Source organism: Abramis brama (assembly GCF_963993115.1).
Source record: "Abramis brama genome assembly, chromosome: 7".
Taxonomy (NCBI): Eukaryota; Metazoa; Chordata; class Actinopteri; order Cypriniformes; family Leuciscidae; genus Abramis; species Abramis brama.
Window position 1 is genome coordinate 17,750,887 of NC_139969.1, and position 21,055 is coordinate 17,771,941.

Below are 21,055 nucleotides of genomic sequence, written 5' to 3' on the forward strand. Positions count from 1 at the left end.
CCCATCTCATCTGTAGCATCACTAAATCTCTTTTTTATTAATATTTTTATAAAATCCATCTTTTTTGGCTTGAGCTGTAGATCTGTACAGTGATAATTTCTGTCAAGGACCACAAATATGATAATAAGGGCCCCTTTCTAAAATATAGAGGCAGCTATATATTTTCATGTATTAAACCCCTTGTATATTGCATGTGAAATGAAATGTGATGTGATAATGAAAACATACTATACAGTCAGGTGAAAAAGAAAGTACACCCGTTTGAATTCTATGGTTTTACGTATCAGGACATAAATAATCATCTGGTCATTAGCCGGTCTTAAAATAACCTGTGTCCTAAACGACATATTACACTGTGTCATTATTTATTTAACAGAAATGAAGCCAAAAAGGTGAAGCCATGTGTGACAAACTAAGTACACCCTATGATTTAATTGCTTGTAGAACCACCTTTAGCAGTAATAACTTGTAGTAATTTTCTAAATGACTTTCAGTCTCTCATATCATTGTGGAGGAATTTTGGCCCGTTCTTCTTTACAACGTTGCTTCAGTTCATTGAGGTTTGTGGGCATCTGTTGGGAAATCAGCATTTCAATTGGGTTGAGGTTTGGGCCAGTACAACACCTTTGATTCTTTTCTTTTTCAGCCATTCTGTTGTAGATTTGCTGGTTTCCTTGGCATCATTGTCCTGTTGCATGCACGTTCTGACCTTGGTGTGAATTTGGTCATGCTTGTAGATGATCAATTAATCAAAGACATTTGATTAGCAGCGCCTGACTGCTACTTAGCCTCTTAATTCCTATGAAAGCAGTACTGCTTATTTGTCACACATGGCGTCTCCATTTTGGCCTAGTTTTTGTTAAATAAACCATGACGGTGGTTAATCTGAGGTTGTATTTACCTAATTTTAAGACCTGCCAACGGCCAGATGATTTTTTTTTAAATTATTATGTCCTGATGTAAAATCATAGAATTCAAAAGGGTGTACTTTCTTTTTCACATGACTGTATATATATACATCCACTAGTAATTACCCAAGTTTAGTCCAAATATTCCAAGTTAATTTTGACAGCCCTAAAATAAAATCACATTTTATAACACATTTTTCTGTACTTTTATCAATTCTATCTGCCAGCATTATTATTGTTCTGATCACAGAATAAACTGTCCATATTCAGCTTCATGAAAACCTTGCATTCACTTTAGTTCGGTGTGAACCACAGAGGTTTGTTCCTGGAATTTTTTTTAATCCAAGACCTAAATTGACTAATTTAGTCACTTTGTGTGTCAGCTGATAATTGTGTATTTCCCCAGGATATTTCAAGAACGTGTGCATTATGTAATGTCCCAAGATACTGCTATATTTATTCTCTGTATTGTAGGTGCTGTCTGATAAAGAAGACTCTTTAAGGAAATCTCATCTGGAAAAAGGTTTCTGTTTTAGCGAGAGCTCTTAATGAGAATTAAGATGTTGATTTTAAGTTGACTACAGTATTAGCCTTTAAACAATTTGACAAAGTTACAGATACTGTTGTTAGTTTTCTCAAATCATTTGGCCACATCCAAATGTATTTATGCAATATAACACTTTTATATCTACATTTGCAAATTATAAGCAATTTATATTTGAGTGTATTTATTTATTTATTTATTTATTTATTTCTCTCTCACAAATTAAATTATTGGCTCAACAAACATAAGTTTCAATTTGGTATTACACATTCTAAATTTATCAACCAAAAGGTAATGCTTTTCCTTTTTATGAAATGCATGTTTGCATGTCACCCACAAAAGTGACCTTTACTTTAAACCACAACTAACCATTTTCAATTCTATTTTCAGGGTAAGTGTTAAAGTTTTCCCTACTGTCAATGTGACTCCAAGTGTGTGAAAGATCCTGATGGCCAGCTGCTTTCCTACTCTATTATTGAAGTGCCTTTCAAGAGCTCATCTCCTCATCCACCCTTGGGGGAAATGATCTACATCCGTGCACAGCAAAACAATGTGTTCGTTTTGTCACATTATATAGCCAATATTGTCTGAATATTAATAAATAGTGAATTTTAAAATGACTTGTATAGTTTCAATTCATTTTTACGTAGCATTTTGATATATTGATAACACTGTAGTAGTTAGTTCTGCTGCTGTTTTTTAACTGAGAGAAAATTCAAGGTTATTCAAGGTTCTGTGGTAACTGACAGCATGCCACATATGTTGTTGATGGAGCTTAACTTGTATTTAATTTGGAACATTAAATACAGTGACATGCACAGTTACTAACACACTGTCAATCTTCAAGCTTAAAACCCTTTCAAGATAATTATATCATGTCTTCCTACAAGGAGCTTTAACAGGAACACTAGTCTATTCAGAGGAAGTCTTCTGAGGCTTTGGCATGCCTTTCTTTGTGGGTTTGCATCTCTTGAAGCTATTTGGACTATTGCATTTTGGTGACATACTCGAATTAACGTTATGATCATGAACAAGGGCATCAGTCTTCTTTAATTTGACCTCACCAGAGTGTGGCTTCTTGGGTAAAGCCGGTGGTTGCTGAAATCTAATCCACACCTTCCCAGCATTTGGCGAGGGACGATTTCGATGCATAGACTTTAAATGAGAACTTGAAGAAAGTGTGAGTTTTGTTACTTCTTTTAAAATTGAATTACTGCCTTTAGTCCTCAAGTGTTCTGTCTGAGCATAAGGGCTTTCCACCTGTCTCAGACGATTGTCGCTTCGCACCAAAGCAGTTGCTGGACGAGATCTGACTGCCTTTCCTTGTTCTTTCTGTATGGTCGCAGTCTGAAGTTTCTCCATCTTTATCATGCGTGCCGCCATAGCTGCAAGACAATGGTCGGTTAAACAAACGTTGTGCTGGCTCTCCAAATCATCTGCTCTGGATAGCAGCTGACTAAAGTCGAGGTCTTTGAGTGGAAATGGGAGAACCTCAGGATACACTTGCTCTCCTTCTCCACTCTCTGTAGATTCTAGATCTCTATCAAATGAGTTCGGCCTCAGGTCCAATTCTACTGGAGTTTCCCATTTTAGTACAGGGATATTGTCTTTCTCTTGTTCAGAGAGGTCACTGTTTTCAGACTCAACCGACACCTGGCTGGAGGGCTGTTTAGATGCATTTGCTTCAAGAGGTTCATTACTGCAACTCCTACAGTGATAATCGCTGATTGCCTTGATCTCATCTGGTCCTTCGTCCCTAGAAGAAACAATGCAGCTGACCTGTATGGGGTGAATTTCCAGTGCTGGTCTGGTTTCTACCTCAGGGCTATGTTCAGAAATGTGTTCTTGTGTGTCCCAGAAGATTGGAGGCTGAAGACCAAGCCTCTGCCATCTGTGTGACAGCATCCTTAACTGTGTTTTATGATGTTGCTTCAAGCTGAAGAAAATAATTTGTACAAAAGCAATTATAAAATAAATATTTCTCTAGATGCCATTTAACCTCTTCAATTGATATCCAAGCATTGTCGCATGGAGTATCAGTTCCAGGTTGCCAAAATGTGAGCAGTCTAGTGTTGCAGCATGAAACAAAGCAACATTCAGTTCAGTTCAACAAAAGGTTAAGATTCCTGGCAAACACAGCAAGCCTCTGTGCCAAGTCCTGATCTACATTTCTAATATACCGGTCCGGTACTCATTTTTCTTAGGCCTAGATTTTAAACGCAAAGTGTTAAACATATCTGTAGGTAATAGAGAATCCATAGCATTAATACTGCCACTGCCAGGGTAATTACTAATTACTGAATTGATTGATTTTCCAAAACACTCAGATGAGTATATCTGGCTGGCAATACCAGATGGGTTAGTAAGAAGTCAGTATCTACTTACACCTGGGATGATTTTGTTTGGCTGCAACAGGTGGTTGGTTCCTGTGCCATACAGGCATTGGAAATGCAGGCTGTTAAAGATACCTGCAAAATGCATTTAAATATACAATGGCTTAACATGGAAATAAAGCAGTCAGTCAAGTTAAAGCTTTTAAAAAGGTACACTATGTAACTTTTTTGTTCAAAATTAACTAAATTTAAATAATCCAATAGTCAATACACATTCAATGCTTCTTCCAAAACACGCTTTTTTCCAACCCTGATACACTATCTATCCAGAGGGCCAAAAGTTACATAGTGTACTTTTAATTATTTACATACAAATTATTTACAAATATAATTGTTACTGAATGTCACAAAACTTTAAAACTAACTTCACTTTTTATTAAGTATTTTTAACCAGTTGGTCTCGAGGTAAATTTGAATGGATGGCAAACATCACATTAACTATCCACATCTTCCACTAAAGCTTGACAACCATAAAGTGTCCAGACATTTTTTGTTATTCATTTTGAACAATATTTCTATTGTTTCATAATTTAAAATGAAACGCATGCCTTTCTGTGAAATATTCTTGAAATGTGTGCTTTTATTTATTATTATTTTATTTATTTTTGTTAAAAGAAATGCCACTTGGTTTGCTACCTTGTCATTTAATGCAATGACATTCAGCCACTTTTAAGTGTGGCTTAAGTGTCCAAATATATTAAATACATTTTGGAGCCACTGTTCAGGCATAATCTAAAACATTTTTTTCCAAAAATGATATAAACAGAATAATACTCATGTTACACTGGCAGCTCATGTAACTTCATAAGCAGCAGAAACACTATCATGATACCTGTTGTGCGTTCACTACCATAGACATGTGCAGACTTTCCAGTTGATGTCCTAACAGTAATGTAGACGTCCTGTGAACACAGAATATTCAGACAAGAGTGTCAATAGAAAAAGGATATGTCATCTAAAGTTACCTCTCTAGACACCGTAGTAATATGTAATATGAAAATATTTACCTTGCAGAGATATTTGTTTATTAATAATTGAAACTCGTTGTTGGTAGTGAAGTTTCTAAGTTTAAAACAAAATCAAGACATTTGCAACACTCCAGTTGATGACTATGATACGATATAGGCTCCACAAAGGTTTTGGGTCCAATATAAGAATAAACTCCTTACCTTATATTACTCTTCCGACGAAGAGGCACAAAGACAATTTGTCTAGATAAAACATCCCTTCAAGTCTGCAGTGCAACTATGAAAAGTGTATCGTAGACGTGCACTCACCTCCAAGTGGTGATGTGCGATCTTCCCGAATGGACCCGCCGGTTACACTAAAATGATACATTAGCCACATTCACTGGACAAGTAAAGATAGTCCTCTAGTCAGTTATGCTCCACGAAGACACCATTCAAACTTTGGATTTGAAGATAATTTCTGTAAGGTTTTCAAGAAATCAGAAAGTACCCCACTGATACTTTCTGAACGCTTGGCAGGTAAATCATCATGACGCCACGCCAATATTTGCATACTTAAATGTGATTGGTTTTTATGTCTTCTATTTACATATTAGATTGAGATTGTTTCCTCATTTACATCTATTTAACTTTATTTTTTTCATATCCTCCTGGGACCCAGGAATCCTCCTAAAACCCTTATTGTCCTCTGTATTGGACATTATATTTCAGTGAATTTCTCTGACACCATAGCCTACATGTCACAGTTATAAAGTAAAGAGCTTGTAAAGAGCACATTCAGGGCTTTCACTGTGAAAACTGCCTCTCCTTGTTCTTTAAAAGTAACTGACATTAATTTAGCGATCAAATTTAACACTCTTGTGGAAATGTGATAATATTTGGTAATTATCATTTAAATCTGACTTTTTTTTTTAATAAATCAACATCTCAGCAAATGTTATGGGGTTTTTAATTAAAATATGACTTTCTGTTACGAAACAGGATATCGATTTCATACATGTCCACTGTAGAGGACACAAGGACTTAAATAATGTTCATCAGGCATGTTTGGAGACATTAAGAATAGAAATAAGAAACAATAAGAAATTATATTTCAATAGGCTATTCCTATGAAATAGGATAATAATTAGATATTATTAGTCAAGTCAAGTCACATTTATTTATATAGCTTTTTTTACAATACAGATTGTTTCAAAGCAGCTTTACAGAGATAACAGGAAAATAATGCAAAAAAGTTTGTTTCCAGAAGAAAATAGCGTCACAGTGATGTTTCATTTTTGTTTTAAAAAAAGTTATTAATTTAGTTAATTTATATATATATATATATAGCCGCTCTGGAGTAAACCGTGATGTCATCGTCCAGCTCAGTTCAGTTCTTGTATAATAGTGGCAATGCAGGCAGATCAATATTACTGTTGAATTTTAAATTAAATGTTAAATTTAATGTCCCCAACTAAGCAAGCCAAGCCAATGGCAACAAAGGTGGAAAAAGGCGACAGTGGCAAGGAACAAAAACTCCATCAGGTGGCAGAATGGAGAAAAAAACCTTTGGAGAACCCAGGCTCAGTCGGGGGGCCAGTTCTCCTCTGGCCAATGAACGAACAGTGTATGATTATGATTCAGGCAACATTATAGGTCAGAAGTCAGATTGGTTTGGAACAATCAGAATATTATCCAGTTCTATATCTGGTTTAAGATCAGAGTCATCACACCGGGATGGAGATGGGTTTGTTGAGGATCAGTGCCGATGGCTGTCGTGTCGATGAGGCCTTCTCAGGGGAGAGTCTAGTTGACACAATCTCTGCTGACACTTCAGGGATGCGTTGTGGTCGTGTCAAGGTGCAGGTCCTCCATCTGCAGGTGCACTGCCTGATGCGATACTGTAGTAGATGGTTGCATAGTTACATTTTCTCTCTAATATTATCAATCTTGTAAGTAAAGAAGTTCATAAAGTCATTACTGCTGTGCTCTTTGGAAACTTCAGAAGTAGAAGCTTTATTTCTTGTTAATTTAGCCACTGTGTCATATAAATACCTAGGGTTTTGTTTGTTTTCTTCTAAGAGAGTCAAAAAATAAGCAGATCTAGCAGTTTTTAAGGCTTTTCTGTACGCAGAAATTCGAAAAACGTCTAGTTTTGTTTTCTTCCAGTTGCGCTCCATTTTTCTGGCTGCTCTCTTAAGGGCCCGAGTGTGCTCGTTGTACCACGGCGTTGGACTATTTTCTTGAATCTTCTTTAAACGCAAAGGAGCAACTGTGTCTAAAGTGCTGGAAAAGAGAGAGTCAAACGTTTCTTGCGATATCGAGTTCTTCTAAGCTATCTGGGATGCTGAGGAGATGAAACTGATCAGGAATATTATTAATAAAGCAATATAGTGGCAGAAGTGATAGTTCTAATATATTTATAACACGGGGTCGGCTTTGCAACCTTGGCAACATTTTTATTATGAAAATGTTGCCTATTATTAGCCTACTCTTATTAGTACACTTCTTTTTTCATTAGGCTACATGTTGCCCCAAGAACTCATTAATATGCAAATTAGATACAGTGTATATACATTGTATATAATGGGAAAACTTGCTTATGGCCATTTTACCCACATATTGCATAAAGCAAAATGGTATATCAAATCATTCTGTTATAACCTAGGCCTACTATCTTTCATAGTATAGTTGAGAATCATCTTTATACAAAGTTTGCTATAAAAAAATGAAACCTATAAATTGATTGGTGAATTATTTTTAGATTTTTTAAAACATTGTTTTTGCCTATTCATGTCTTTTTTATTTTAATATAATTTTTCAAAAATGTAAAAATGCGCACGTGTGTTCGGGCGCGCACCTGTGGACTGAACTCGTGGTGCGCATGTGCACGCCGTCGGCGTTCTCACTGGTTCGCGTTTTTGAAGTTTGCGCAGAAAGAACTTAGAGTTTTCTGTTAAAACGGTGTCGTGTTAGCGGCCCCTAAGTTAATTACTAATGATCGTTGCGACGGAAGTGAATCAATCAGACTAACTTTAGCTGGACAATAACTTTATTCTAGAGCTGCTATAAAGCCAAAACACTTTACTTTAATTTCCTATTATCATTGTAAATCTGCTTTGGAACACTATATAAATGAAGATGACTTGACAACGCAGGATATAGGCCTATTTTGAACATCTGTTCCAAAATGGAAAAAAATGTCCATGTCCACTAGGGGGAGTCATATAGATAAAAACAAACGATAATCTGATCAAAATATTTAAATAAACAATAATTTTTAATTTTTAAATTGGCTACGCCACAATGTGCATATAGCCTAGTGTTTATAGTTTTTATTATATGTGTTTTAATATACACTATCGTTCAAAAGTTTGGGGTCAGTAAGTATTTTATTTTTATTTTTTGGGGGAAATAAATAAAATAAATCAATACTTTTATTCGTCAAGGATGAGTTAAACTTATCAAAAGTTACAGTAAAGACATTTATAATGTTAGAAAATATTCTATTTTAAATAAATGCTGTTCTTTTGAACTTTCTATTCATCAAAGAATTTTGAAAAAAATTTGTACACAACTGTTTTCAACATTGATAATAATAATGTTTCTTGAGCATCAAATCATCATATTAGAATGATTTCTGAAGGATCATGTGACACTGAAGACTGGAGTAATGATGCTGAAAATTCAGCTTTGATCACAGGAATAAATTACAGTTTAAAATATATTAAAATAGAAAACAGTCATTTTAAATTGTCATAATATTTCACAATATTATTTATTTTTTATTTTTTAATCAAATAAATGCAGCCTTGGTGAGCAGAAGATACTTATTTTAAAAACACTTTTGAACGGTAGTGTATTTTTTTAGTGATATATTTCACCTTGTATTGTATTGTTGATTGACAGACAGTCTGTCACTTTGAAAATAACATATGTTGGCTGGCTTGTCTGCCACTTCCTGTCGTAAGTTTAGCAGAGACAGGGGTGTGCTTGTACTGTGTGGTTATCTGACCCTATGCACTTCACTAATATATTTAAGAGCAGAGAAACAGAACATTTTGATCTTGAGCATGTACTGCAATGATTCCTTTTTTTAATCACCATAAAAAAGCCTATACTTCATATGGCCTATATTTTATTCACCAGTGTTTTTTGTTTGTTTTTTAAATTAGTAGATACGGTAGGGAATTTTTTGTTTGTTTTTTTAAAGAATGTTTAAGCGCTGTGAAAGTTACAGAAGAACCCTTTTTGAATCATTTTTCATTTTAATAAGCAGATAGGCCTATGTGGAAATTTATGTGATTTTCTGTGCCCCATCCTGTAGGTCTGTTGAATTCAAGGTACTTTTTGAGCGCATTGTGTGTTGATTTTTGAAATGCTTGGGTAAGGTGTGTGTGTGCAGTCACGTGTCTGGTGAGTGTCTCTGTCTCCCCACAAGACCACACTGAGTAAACCAGAAACATAGTGTACGTCACAGTCCCAACGGTTTGCACCACAGTACGCACTTGTGGCAATCTGCCAGATTCGAGTATCACAATTAAAACATCTTAGATACTCTCATGTTTTTATTAATAGAAGTACGCTTGTGTGCAAACCTTGGCCTTGTCACTGAGGCAGTATCCTCAAAGTTACATTTTTGTACCTTATTTACCTATAAAAGGTGCATTTTATGGAAAGTGCCCCAGTGATAAGCTGTTCTGGCCCTAAAGTTAAAAAAAAAATCACTTTTTTTTCTGATGGTATACTTCCCCAGTGATATCAGTGTATGATGGAGAAAATGTGTGTTTATGCATATGTGTTTGTATAAGTGAAAGGGAATAAGACTACAATTAAAAAGTCTGTATATCAGGTTTATTAACATTTTTTATTTAATATACTGTTTGAAATTTTACAAAATGAGCAGCAAATATTTATACACATTATGTTTGGTGTGAAATGAAAACAACACAGATACAAAACCCTGACTGTACAAAACTTTCACAGTTATACTTTTGCAGCAATTCAAATACCCCCCAAAAAATTGCATCATAAAATAACATTCATAAACATTTTTTAGAAAAAAACACTTGTTATACAACATTTGATAAACTTAAAAATTAATGCTGAACAATAGATGGAAAATATTGTAACAGTTAAATGGGCAAATCAGTCCCTGCCGCAACACTGTTTATACTGTATTCATACAGTACACAATTATTTGATCAGGATTTTACTTTCATATTAATGGCCCAGTCAAACAGAGAGAACTCTTGTTATGCAATATTCAAAGTTGTAGCCATCTCATTGTGGTGAGCAGGTTACTTCAGCCCTCCTCCAGACAGCATGTATTCAAGCATGCAAAGAACTCTCATGGAACCTCGAACTTCTGTTTTGAAACTCAGATGCCAAGCACCTGCAGCAAAACAGAAGCTTTTGCTAAGCAAGCCTCACTGAGAGTGATCTGACCCGGTTCACAATGACAGCGCATTGGTGGTGTCTGTGTCCGACATAACAGATGGGCGCGGATGGCTTCCCAACAACGCCTTGGAGTTCTTCGGGGTTGGACAACAGCCAAGTCTTCGGAAAATTCGAATCACATCTTTTCGGAAACGCACTCCAACGAAGGCGTAAAGCAACGGGTTTAGGCAGCTGTGCATGTAGGCGAGGCTCTTCAGAACTTGGCCGGCGATGTCAAAGCGCTGGACCTCTTCGCAGTTTGTAATTGTCGTATTGGCTGCCTGAGTGGCTTCCAAGACCAACATGCCATTGTACGGGAGCTGAGAGATAACAAACACCGCCACAATTGCCATGATGACCCGCAGGGCCTTGTGCTTCTGGAAGTTTCTCGTCTTGAGCAAGGTGCGGATGATGTTGGTATAGCAGAAGATCATCACTATGAGAGGGATGCAAAAGCCCATGCAGATCTGGAGAACCAGGACCAGTATTTTAGTACGGTTGTTTTCATTGTTCCAGTAGACCATGGTGCAAAAGTGATTGCCCTCGTCATCTTCTTTCGAACGGGCAAAGAGAAACTCTGGAATGGACAACAAGGCCGCCAGGATCCAGACTAACACACAAATGAGCTTGCTGTACAAGAGACGAACCCTCTTGGAGTTTTGCGCCTGGGCAGTCTTTACAATTACAATGTAGCGGTCGACGCTGATGCAGGTAAGTAGAAACATGCTGCTGAAGAAGTTGATTTTGTAAACGGCAGAGACGATTTTGCAGAGAGCCAAGCCAAAGGTCCAGCCGTTGAAGGAATCGGCGGCCCAGAAGGGCAGAGTGCAGAGGAAGAACATATCTGCCAGAGCCAGGTTCAGTAGATAAACGTCCGTCATTGACTTCAAGCGGTTTGCGAAGTGTGTGTATATCCAGACCACCAGAAAGTTGCCAATGGCTCCCAGAATGACAATTATCCAATAGAAAGCAGGTTCATAGTAGCTTCGAAACTGTCGCACCGCCGATCTGTCACACACCCCATCCTCATAATCACTCATAGTTGTGGAAAATTCATCATTATCCTGTGAAATATAGCAAAGCATGTGTCTTACTTAGTTTTTAGTTTATTAACCCCGATAATGTGCATTTAAACAACACTTTGTTGACGTTAAAGTTGCAGACAAACACCAGTCATCATTTTTTGTATATTTTACTGAGATGATGTAAAGCACATTGGTCAACATGTGTTGTTTTAATAGTGCTATATATAGAAATAAAAGTGACATTGACATAATGAGACATAGAGTTGTCAGCATGCACTTAATGTAAATATTCAGATATCACTTACATATTCTGACGTCATATTGTCAGCGAATGGCGTCACAAGCTCGGTTATGTTCATCGTTGATCTCTGTTCTTAAAAAAGTTTAAATATAAAAAAAACCTCATTAACAAAGATTCACTTATATTTCACTTAAGTACACTAAATATTAAATTCACAGATATCCACAACCCCCCCCCCCCAAAAAAGAGTGCATATCATTATTAATCAGTCTTTTGAATTTGGTCTGTTTATCAAATTAAGCATTAGCAACCTGTTCCTTTACATACTCTAAAAACTCTATTGATGTATAGGTAGTACTTACTTTACTATCTTGGAGAAAAAAGGGACTAGTAATAGAGATGAGCTGCTGTCTGCTGCCTTCCCGATCACTATGATCACTTTCACGTTGTTTTTGGCGCCGTCTGGAAAACGTCTGTTTTGCAGAAGCTTTTAAGGTCTGAGGTTTAACCACAGTGACGCACAAGAAGCATGAACTTTTCACGGTTTTTTTTCTCTCTTAGAGTCACCTTCTAACACAACAGCCAGGTATGAAATGTTTATTTATGAGCCCATTTTATACATAAAGCAACATTAAAGAGAAAACTGTTTTGTTTTTATTTGATCATTTTTGGACATGCCTCAAAAACCATAATTACTGAGTTTTAGATTGGCTGCACTTGTTTACTCACAGTGTGTGAAAATGCTCCGCAATATCACAACTTATGCACAACATCATGCAGTGTTATCTGTGGTGCAACATGTAAAGGACTAAAATGTGTTTTACAGTCATGCTCAACAAAAAAAGATAAATGGCACCTCTACCAACACCTTAACCAACTTTTCTGACTGTGAATGAAGATTGAATGCCTTGCCTTACGCATGCCATATGTATACTGGACATCCAGGAAAGAATGTTGACACTTCGGATCAATCATTTCTATTATTATACATCTTGATTAATTTAAAAAATTTTAAGGGGATTTTGCCTACACTGAACTCTTGTTTTCAACTCGAGTTACACTGGTATTGTCATGATTGCCATGAAATACAAAAGAAAACAAGGAAGCACCTGGAACTGTATTATCTTCCCTTTTTCACTGTTTTCTAAGGTTTGTTTGTCACTGTGTTCAGTCACATTGACATGACATGACAGGATCCAGATTTTTATCAACACAAGTAAAACACTAATCATTCGCTAGCTAATGAATTAGAGCAATAGCATACACAGCAACTTCTTTACCAACAATTTACGTAATACAGATGATGCGTCAACACTTCTGATCCTGGCTATGCATCGATAACGTTTAAAGTTTTATCATAAATAAGCTTTCATTTGCATTTTTTTACACGCCATCATTGCATGTATGGTTCCTCACTTAAGTGAGAATCTTCGTGCCCCAGACATCCTGTTTATCATTAAAACGGTCACCCAGACACTTATTTCTTTTTTTTTTTTCATGCACTATTATGCCATATCCTGTTTCAAAGGACAAATTTCCTCTTTCTCACACATCAGACACTACTGCATGTTCTCCCTTGCAGTAAATATAAATATAAAATATTTAATTTCATATAACAGTGTTAATAAACAACCGTGATGCTTAGCATAGATATGCAAGATAGTTTTTTTTAGGTCATGCTGTTAGATGGCTTCTCAAAACAAGTAGTTTTGGGTTATCTTGGATCTGTTGCTGCCATTGCTGAATGCAATACTGATTGCTCAATTTATAAACTCATCTTGTCATCACAGTGACAAGATCAAAAACATGTTCTGTGTTGGTATAAACTATTTCTGTGCGAAAATGTGTTGGATATATTCATTTAAAGTGCAAACAACACTCTCAGAAAAATTGTGTACAAATTATACCTTCAGCTTGCCTCTGGGGCAGTACCATTAAAAGGACAACTTTGTACCTTATGTAGCACCTCTAAGGTAATAATATGCACCTTTTATGGGTAAAAAAAGGGCTTTTAAGGGAACTACCCCAGTTACAAGCTGTTGTACAATTTTTTGCTAAATGTTTTTTGAGAGAGAAGGTGTACGTCACAAGAGCAAGCAGTGATAGACCTTCATGCTCTGTGTCTATAATTATACCCAGTGGCCTCCATAGATGACATTTACGCAAGCCAACCATAAACTGTTCCCCTTTCTTTGCAGTTTCCAATGACCAGGTCAAACAAAAGACACATGCACTTTTAATCAGAGTTTTAGACCTTCCTCAAACTGTTGTTTGAGGCCTGGTTAAAACTCAGAAAACTGTTGTGGAAGTAGCATGTGTTAACACTGCTAAAAAAGAGCTAACTTTGACAGATTACTTATCTGTAGGTTATTTCACTAAACTGAGGACTGTTATAAAGTGATTAGTCACAAGTGTAAATAGCAAAAAGCTGATGCAATGCACATCTTGCTTTAAATCAGTGTAAACTGACGTGAAAGTCAGTTGATTTAGGTGGTTACCCTCCTGGTACGTCAGTTTGCATGACAAACCTGCATAACATAGCAACGGTTGTGGCACTGAGAGATGAGGACAAATGTCATTTAGTACCTTGTAGTACTGAGAACATTCTGCGGTGAGCATTTGCACGACATGCTAAGACCACAAGGTTATATAGAGGAACAAAGCACAGATAATGCATCTCATACACCCCCACAAAACTTTAACTCTGAGTGTGGAGGGTTTATTAATTCACTTTGCAGAAACCAAAAAATGCATTTTAATACTATTTCAGGTTGTTAGCTGGATGCTAATCTGTAGCTGCAATGATTGTTTAGTTTTAGTCACTCACTCTTTTTGTTAACTCTCTGCTCTAAAGTAAGGTTGAATCGAGGTGTAGGCCTACATCTATTTGGGTTTGTTTGTTTGAGTGCCTATGTTTCCATTATACCCTTCTCAGTCACATGATGTTTTGAATAGTGTCATGAGCCCTGTGGTATCACAGTGGTAAAGTGAAAAATTAAAATAGAAAAAAGTGAGAAAAACAAATGACATGAGCGTGATTTCACAAAGCGTGACTTCCTCAGTTTTTCGTCAGAGCAACATGAGATCTTCTAACAACAACCTTCTGGGAGAAAGCATAAAAGATTCTGAGGGAAGTTTATAGCTTCATTGTGTCTAAAGAAGATAAGAGTATAGTTAATTTTGAAGATTTAAATCGACATGAAAAATATCACCAAATCTATTTTCTAAATGCGTTCTATAGATCTTATTGTGAACAATTAATCTGTGCATATGTTTCTTTTTTTCCTTCTTTTTTTTAATTCGTAATGTTTAATCAAAAGGTTATAACTGGACCTTCCAATGAAAATGACAGACTTCTCTCTGGTGATACCCAATGTACTGTGTTAAAGGAGAACTCCGGTCAATTTTAACATTGAGCTCATTTTTTTGTAAATTTGGAGTGCTGTCAGTACAGAGAACAACGACAAAAATCGGTGTTGCCTACACCGTGTTATCCTCTTTTTAAAATTAGCACCCTGTTGACTTCAATGGGGCAAGTTTTAAACCTGCTTTTAGCCTCTTAACATCCTTGATGTGTCATTATTACAAGTGCACAGCCAATGTGAGTTGATTCCTTCAGAGTGAACACGGTGAATCTGACTGCAGTAGATGTGAAAGAAATATATAAAAAAATGATGTTAATTCGGCCAGCGCACATACCTGTATTTACTTCCTGTTTTCGGTCGAAGTCCACAGTAGTCGATTGTGAACTCGACAGTCGACTACTGTGGACCGAAAACAGGATGTAAATACAGGTATGTGCGCTGGCTGAATTAACATCACTTTTATTCATATCTTTCACATCTACTGCAGTCAGATTCACCGTGTTCACTCTGAAGGAATCAACTCACATTGGCTGTGCACTTGTAATAATGACACATCAAGGATGTTAAGAGGCTAAAAGCAGGTTTAAAACTTGCCCCATTGAAGTCAACAGGGTGCTAATTTTAAAAAGAGGATAACACGGTGTAGGCAACACCGATTTTTGTCGTTGTTCTCTGTACTGACAGCACTCCAAATTTACAAAAAAATTAGCTCAATGTTAAAATTGACCAGAGTTCTCCTTTAATAATATAAGGGATTTTTCCGTATTGATTCTTCACAGGTGTTTGTTTACATTGTGTTGTGTTTTAGGGCTAAATTAAATGTATTGTGTAATTCCGTGTACTTTTGGGTTGCAACTCACTGAACTAACTTTTTACTATTTTTCAATAGCATTACCAACCAATTCGAGTCCCTGTACTATGTATTTGACACAGTTATGTAAATTAAGGTGCTTTTGTTGTATTTCATATAGGGATGTCCCGATCCGATCACGTGATCGGAAATCGGGCCCGATCACGTGTTTTCGATCGGAATCGGACGTTACCTCCCGATCAGGACTCGGATATATATGCATATATATTCTCATTATTTTTTAACACATCTAGGGCCCTATCTTGCACCCAGCGCAACTGACTTTGTACACTGACGCATGTATCATTCCTATTTTGCACCCGCGCAAAGCGCGCTTTTCCCTCCACAGAAGCACGTCGCTAAACTAGGGAATGAACTTGCGCTCCCTGGGCGGTTCAGCGCAAAAAAGGAGGCGTGTTCCGGCGCAAACGTTCCTTCATGCTATTTTGCAGATTTAGAAAACAATTGCGCCACTAACCAGGAAAAAAATAGTTTAAAGTCAGTGGCGCGTTGCGCATGTTATTCATATGCTATTTTAAGGGCGCATGCTTGGCCATAATCAATGTAGCGTGTGCATTCTCATCTACACAGAAGCAGCAGTTTTCATTTTTGCAAATCATACATTATTACGATAGATAGATAGATAGATAGATAGATAGATAGATAGATAGATAGATAGATAGATAGATAGACAATTTATTATAAAAGCATACATCTAGCTTACACATTTACCCAAATTATCATACGCCTTTTTAACCGAAGTTAATTTGGGTGGGTTTCTCCATCCCAAACGTCCCTGACAAGAGCGTTGCTCTCCTCGGCTGTGAACCGCTCCTGGCGCGCGTCTGGCAAATCCGCCGTTATAATAGGAATCCGCTTTAGAACAAAGCGCGTCTGCTCTTAAAGGGAATGTGAGATGACGCTCTGATTGGTTTATTTCACGTTACGCCCAAACCACACCTATGAATAATGAAGCTACTTCAGACCAACCCATTTTAGATTTGCGCCTGGCGCAAGAGTCATTTATCCCGCCGGGAAAATAGCAACAGCGCCAAGACCCGCCCACAAAGGTACTTGCGCTTTGCGCTTTGACACTTGCGTTTCAGATCGTTAAAATAGGGCCCCTATAGTTATGCGGTGGCACAGAGTTACGCCGGTTTCACACTGCACGCGTTAGCAGAGCGTAAGCAGCGCAGGAGAGAGTGCGTATGGTGAGCAGGACACGCGCGTTTTGCTTTCACACTGGCAGCGTTTGTCACGCGCGCCTGAACCGCGGGTTGTGTACAGACCGTACAGACAGAGCCTTGGATAAGTTGGCATTGCTTTTTTTCGTTTTCAAATACATTTAAGAGAAAAGACTTGTCAAGAAGCTTATTTTATTAATAATTTCATTTATATAACTTTTGGTTCATCTTTGTTTTTATTGTTATGGCAACAAGTTTGTTTTTGGACATTTGTTTTCTTTTTAAATTGCTGTTGGTCATTTGATTGACTGTTTAAAACACAATAGATATCATCAATGCACTTTTTGGATAAAACTGCGGTGTATTTTGGCCATGATTAATGCATTGTCACTTTAATTCAGCAAAAGCGGCGCAGCAAAAATAGACTCAGAGCTGCCAACTCGCATTCACCGTGAGACACACGCAATTGACCGTTCGCAAAACCCCGCCCTCAAACGGTCCTCGTCCAATCCTAGCTCAGCAACTGTAACTAAGGAGAAGGACCTCCGTCAAACATTGTGATTTCAGCAAGATGGTGAAACGATGCGCCTATGGCACCTGCAAGTCTGACACCAGGTACCCCAAAAGTTTAGAGGGAGAGGTCGTTTTTTTTTTGCCTTTCCAAAGCCCAAGACCCAAGCGGAAATATGCCGACAATGGATTAAGCAGTGTGGGAGACCTCACTCACAGCTAAATGTCTCGAAAATTAATAAGCATACATATGTCTGCTGTAAGTAAAGCTAGCGAGCTAACTTAGCATATCAGTTATCAATAAGTAGTTTAAGTAAGTTACTCTTACAACACTTTGCAGTTTTAATGATGTCCTGTATGAATAAAATGACGGAGTATTTATTTTTATGTTTCCACTGTTCGATCGCGCCCGTGCCTCTCTCTCTCTGACACACACACACACACACATAACAGCATTGCAATCTTGACATCGGAGCCTGTTCATTATGCTGCGTTCACACCAAACGCGAATAGAGCGTCACATTCGTGTGTATCGCGTCTAGTTCGACGCTTGAACATTCTGAATCCATTCGCGCGTCCAAAGCGAATAGGACGCGAGCGAGCGAGACGAGTGCAGTATGAAATGTTTAAAGACACGTAGAACATATGCGATGATGAAAGGTGGGGAAACTAGGCTAATAACGTTACTTGTTTAGGTTGGTCGTCATCCTTAGCTTAGCTAGCGTAGCTAACCTGTCATATCTCTGATAGAACAGGTAGAAACTGAATCTTTGTTTGAACGGATCATCTCTTGCTAGTAAATAAACACGAATGAACACTGTTAAAAGATACAGTACAACTTACCGAAATGTATATTCCTCATACATAATATCGACCAATCAATCAAACAAAGGGGTCAATAAAACAGCTGGAGAACAATTATGTCACATAACATTTACCTCAGGAAAGTCATTTAATGACCATAATATATAGGCTATAGCACGTTAGTTGGCTAGAAAAAAAGAGCTATAGAGAATATTTTGCTAAATATGTGTACTATATAGCATATTTATTATATTTTTACTTATATCATTAAATAAAGTTGTTATTATAATAAAAAAAAACGCATTATATTTAATAGTTATTTTTAACCTTAAATAATAGGCTACTGCCAGCTGATAGGGCTCTCTGTATGTTTACAGCATTAGGTGAGTTGTTTTTTTCTTGAGAAAAATGAATGCCTATCTTGTGTAGCCTACCTAATATTTATCCAAATGAGTCAATATTAAAGGAGCCGTATGTAAGATTGTGGCCAAAACTGGTACTGCAATCACTTTCAAATTACTGTAGAGCGGTGTATCCCCTCCCCCTCCCCCCTGACTCAAGGTTGCCAGATATGCTGCAGGATCCAGCAGGAACGTAGGCTGCTATGTAGCTGTGGTAACTAGAGCAGAGCTGGCAACCCGGATGCTGAAACACTACTGACTTCGTGATTGGTAGATAGGTGGAGGGTGGAGCATCAGGCCAAAACACAACATGACAACATCAACATCAGTTGAGGGCTGCAACTTCACTTTTTAAATGACAATATCCTGGCCGGACTACTGTTGACAGTGATATAAGTATTTGAAATGAACATGATTTATTAATGTCTAGTGACATATCAGGGCCATTTTATGATTAATTGAAATACATTTCTTACATACAGCTCCTTTAAATCAAATCACAATAATTGAATTTAAATAATGTAATGTAGAAATTGTACCATGTAAACATTGTAACATGTTGTCACTAAACCTAATCAAATTCAGTTAAGTTACTAAAATGTTTTGACAATCACAATACACTTAACCTAAACTAGATTGCAGCCCTTTCTGTCGTGCCGTGGAGGATATGTCTGCTGCATGGATGTAATTATTGTTAGTCAAAGTTATAGCGCCACCAACTGGCATATATATATATAAATAAATATAGCTGCGAGCAGCGATTGCGGGCCCAAGCCGGTGGCACCGCCACCCTGGTGCCTTTAGTTACACTAAAGCCACCGGGGTGGCGGTGTCACCGGCTTGGGCCCTCCATCGCTGCTCGCAGCTATATTTATTTATATATATATATGCCAGTTGGTGGCGCTATAACTTTGACTAACAATAATTACATCCATCTGATCGGCCTCTTACCACGAACACACTGCTGAAGTTTCATCAAGATCAGTTAATGTATGCAGAAGTTATATTACTTCGTGTTTCTCTTTTCTTGCCATAAATTTGTTTCCTCGCCACGACCAAACCGTTCGAGATATCAAAAATCCGTCCGCAATTTATCATCCTCAATGTCTTGACTTCATGCTGACCGAGGTTGGAGGCGATTGGATGAATTCTCTAGGATGAGTACATCAAATTCCACAGCATGCGTTTTTCAAACAACCCATAATAGCCGACTTCCTGTTGGGCGGAGCTAATAACTTAGAGTGCGGAAGTTGTTCGGCCCGATGAGATCTATATGTGTATCGAGTTTCATATTAATTCACGCAAGCGTGTTTGATATATGGACCAAGTTTTGAGGCCGTGTCCAAGGGGGCGCTATTGAGCCCCCCTGCCACGCCCGGGTACCAGCTTCAGCCCGGCTCTGATGACCATGGGTTCTGACCTGTGTGAAAAGTTTCAAGAGTTTTTGAGCACGTTAAGGGCCCCAAAAGCCCCTGAAACCTTGAAAAACAAAGATTAAATGGAATAGACCAACCCCCCCTCCACACACACACAGACACACAGAGAGAGAGAGAGAAAATTCTCCAGAAAATCCACATTCAAACCAAAATATCTGACTTCCTGTGGGTCTGAGGTAATGACTGTAAATTAGAAAGTTGTCCGGCTTGATGAGAACAATACACCTACCAAGTTTTGTGATTCTAGGAAAAACTAAGCCCCCATTTTTGACTAAAGGTGGCGCTACTGAGCCATTCCACCACGCCCGTTTCTGAAACTTTGCACGTCTACTGGATAATAAATGTGATGTGTCTGTCGAGTTTCATGCATTTTCAAGCATGTGAAGAGTCTCAAAAGCATCCGAAAAGAATATTAAAGTTTGATGCGTTGCCACGGCAACAGTATCTAAGATATCAATAATCCTTTCACAGGTCTACATCTGCCGTGTGTCTACATTATACACATAAAGTTTTAAGCAAATCGGGTAAAAATAAGAGAGTGATTTCAAAGCATTTTGAAAGTGACACACTTCCTGTTGCCAGTTGGTGGCGCTATAACTTTGACTCACAAATGTCACATCCATGTGATCGGCCTCTTACAACGAACACACTGCTGAAGTTTCAGCAAGATCAGATAATGTATGCAGAAGTTATAACACACTTCCTGTGTCCCATTATTCGCCAGAAATTTGTTTCCTCGCCACGGCCAAACCGTTCGAGATATCAAAAATCTGTTCGCAAGAATTCATCCTCAATGTCTTGACTTCATTCACACCGAGTTTGGTGGTGATCGGATGAATTCCCTAGGAGGAGTATTTCACATTCCATTGTATGCGTTTTCCAAACAACGTATAATAAACGACATCCTGTTGGGCTGGTGTAAAACTTAGAGCATGAAAGTTGTTCGGTCCGATGAGATCTATATGTGTACTGAGTTTCATATTATTACATGCAAGCGTGTTTGATATA

The 21,055-nt window shown here is 37.6% G+C and overlaps 2 protein-coding genes and 1 long non-coding RNA gene across 4 annotated transcripts; 1 reads left to right on the forward strand and 2 right to left on the reverse strand.

The window, feature by feature from the left end:
* The first annotated feature begins 12 nt into the window (after positions 1 to 12).
* On the forward strand, positions 13 to 2,072 carry LOC311086839. Its single transcript, XR_014607126.1, has 2 exons — positions 13 to 1,431; positions 1,843 to 2,072. It is a non-coding gene; the product is annotated as an uncharacterized lncRNA (long non-coding RNA).
* A 292-nt stretch (positions 2,073 to 2,364) lies between these two features.
* Positions 2,365 to 5,341, reverse strand: LOC311087512 (uncharacterized protein; the record flags this gene model as incomplete). The annotated part of the gene is made up of 4 exons (XM_084120838.1): positions 2,365 to 3,388; positions 3,838 to 3,920; positions 4,678 to 4,747; positions 5,304 to 5,341. The coding sequence occupies 4 exons, from the start codon at positions 5,339 to 5,341 to the stop codon at positions 2,365 to 2,367; spliced, it is 1,215 nt and encodes a 404-aa protein (XP_083976964.1).
* A 4,299-nt stretch (positions 5,342 to 9,640) lies between these two features.
* ccr9a (chemokine (C-C motif) receptor 9a) lies at positions 9,641 to 11,997 on the reverse strand. 2 transcript variants are annotated; one of them, XM_084119984.1, is made up of 3 exons: positions 11,860 to 11,997; positions 11,562 to 11,629; positions 9,641 to 11,295 (listed from the first exon to the last, which is right to left on the reverse strand). In XM_084119984.1, exons 2-3 carry the CDS (start codon positions 11,613 to 11,615, stop codon positions 10,246 to 10,248), a joined length of 1,104 nt encoding a protein of 367 aa, XP_083976110.1. In that variant the 5' UTR covers positions 11,616 to 11,629; positions 11,860 to 11,997; the 3' UTR covers positions 9,641 to 10,245. The 2 variants fall into 2 exon arrangements, with proteins under 2 accessions (XP_083976110.1, XP_083976111.1); XM_084119985.1 differs by having other exon boundaries at positions 11,562 to 11,624; positions 11,860 to 11,973.
* Between the last annotated feature and the right edge of the window lie 9,058 nt (positions 11,998 to 21,055).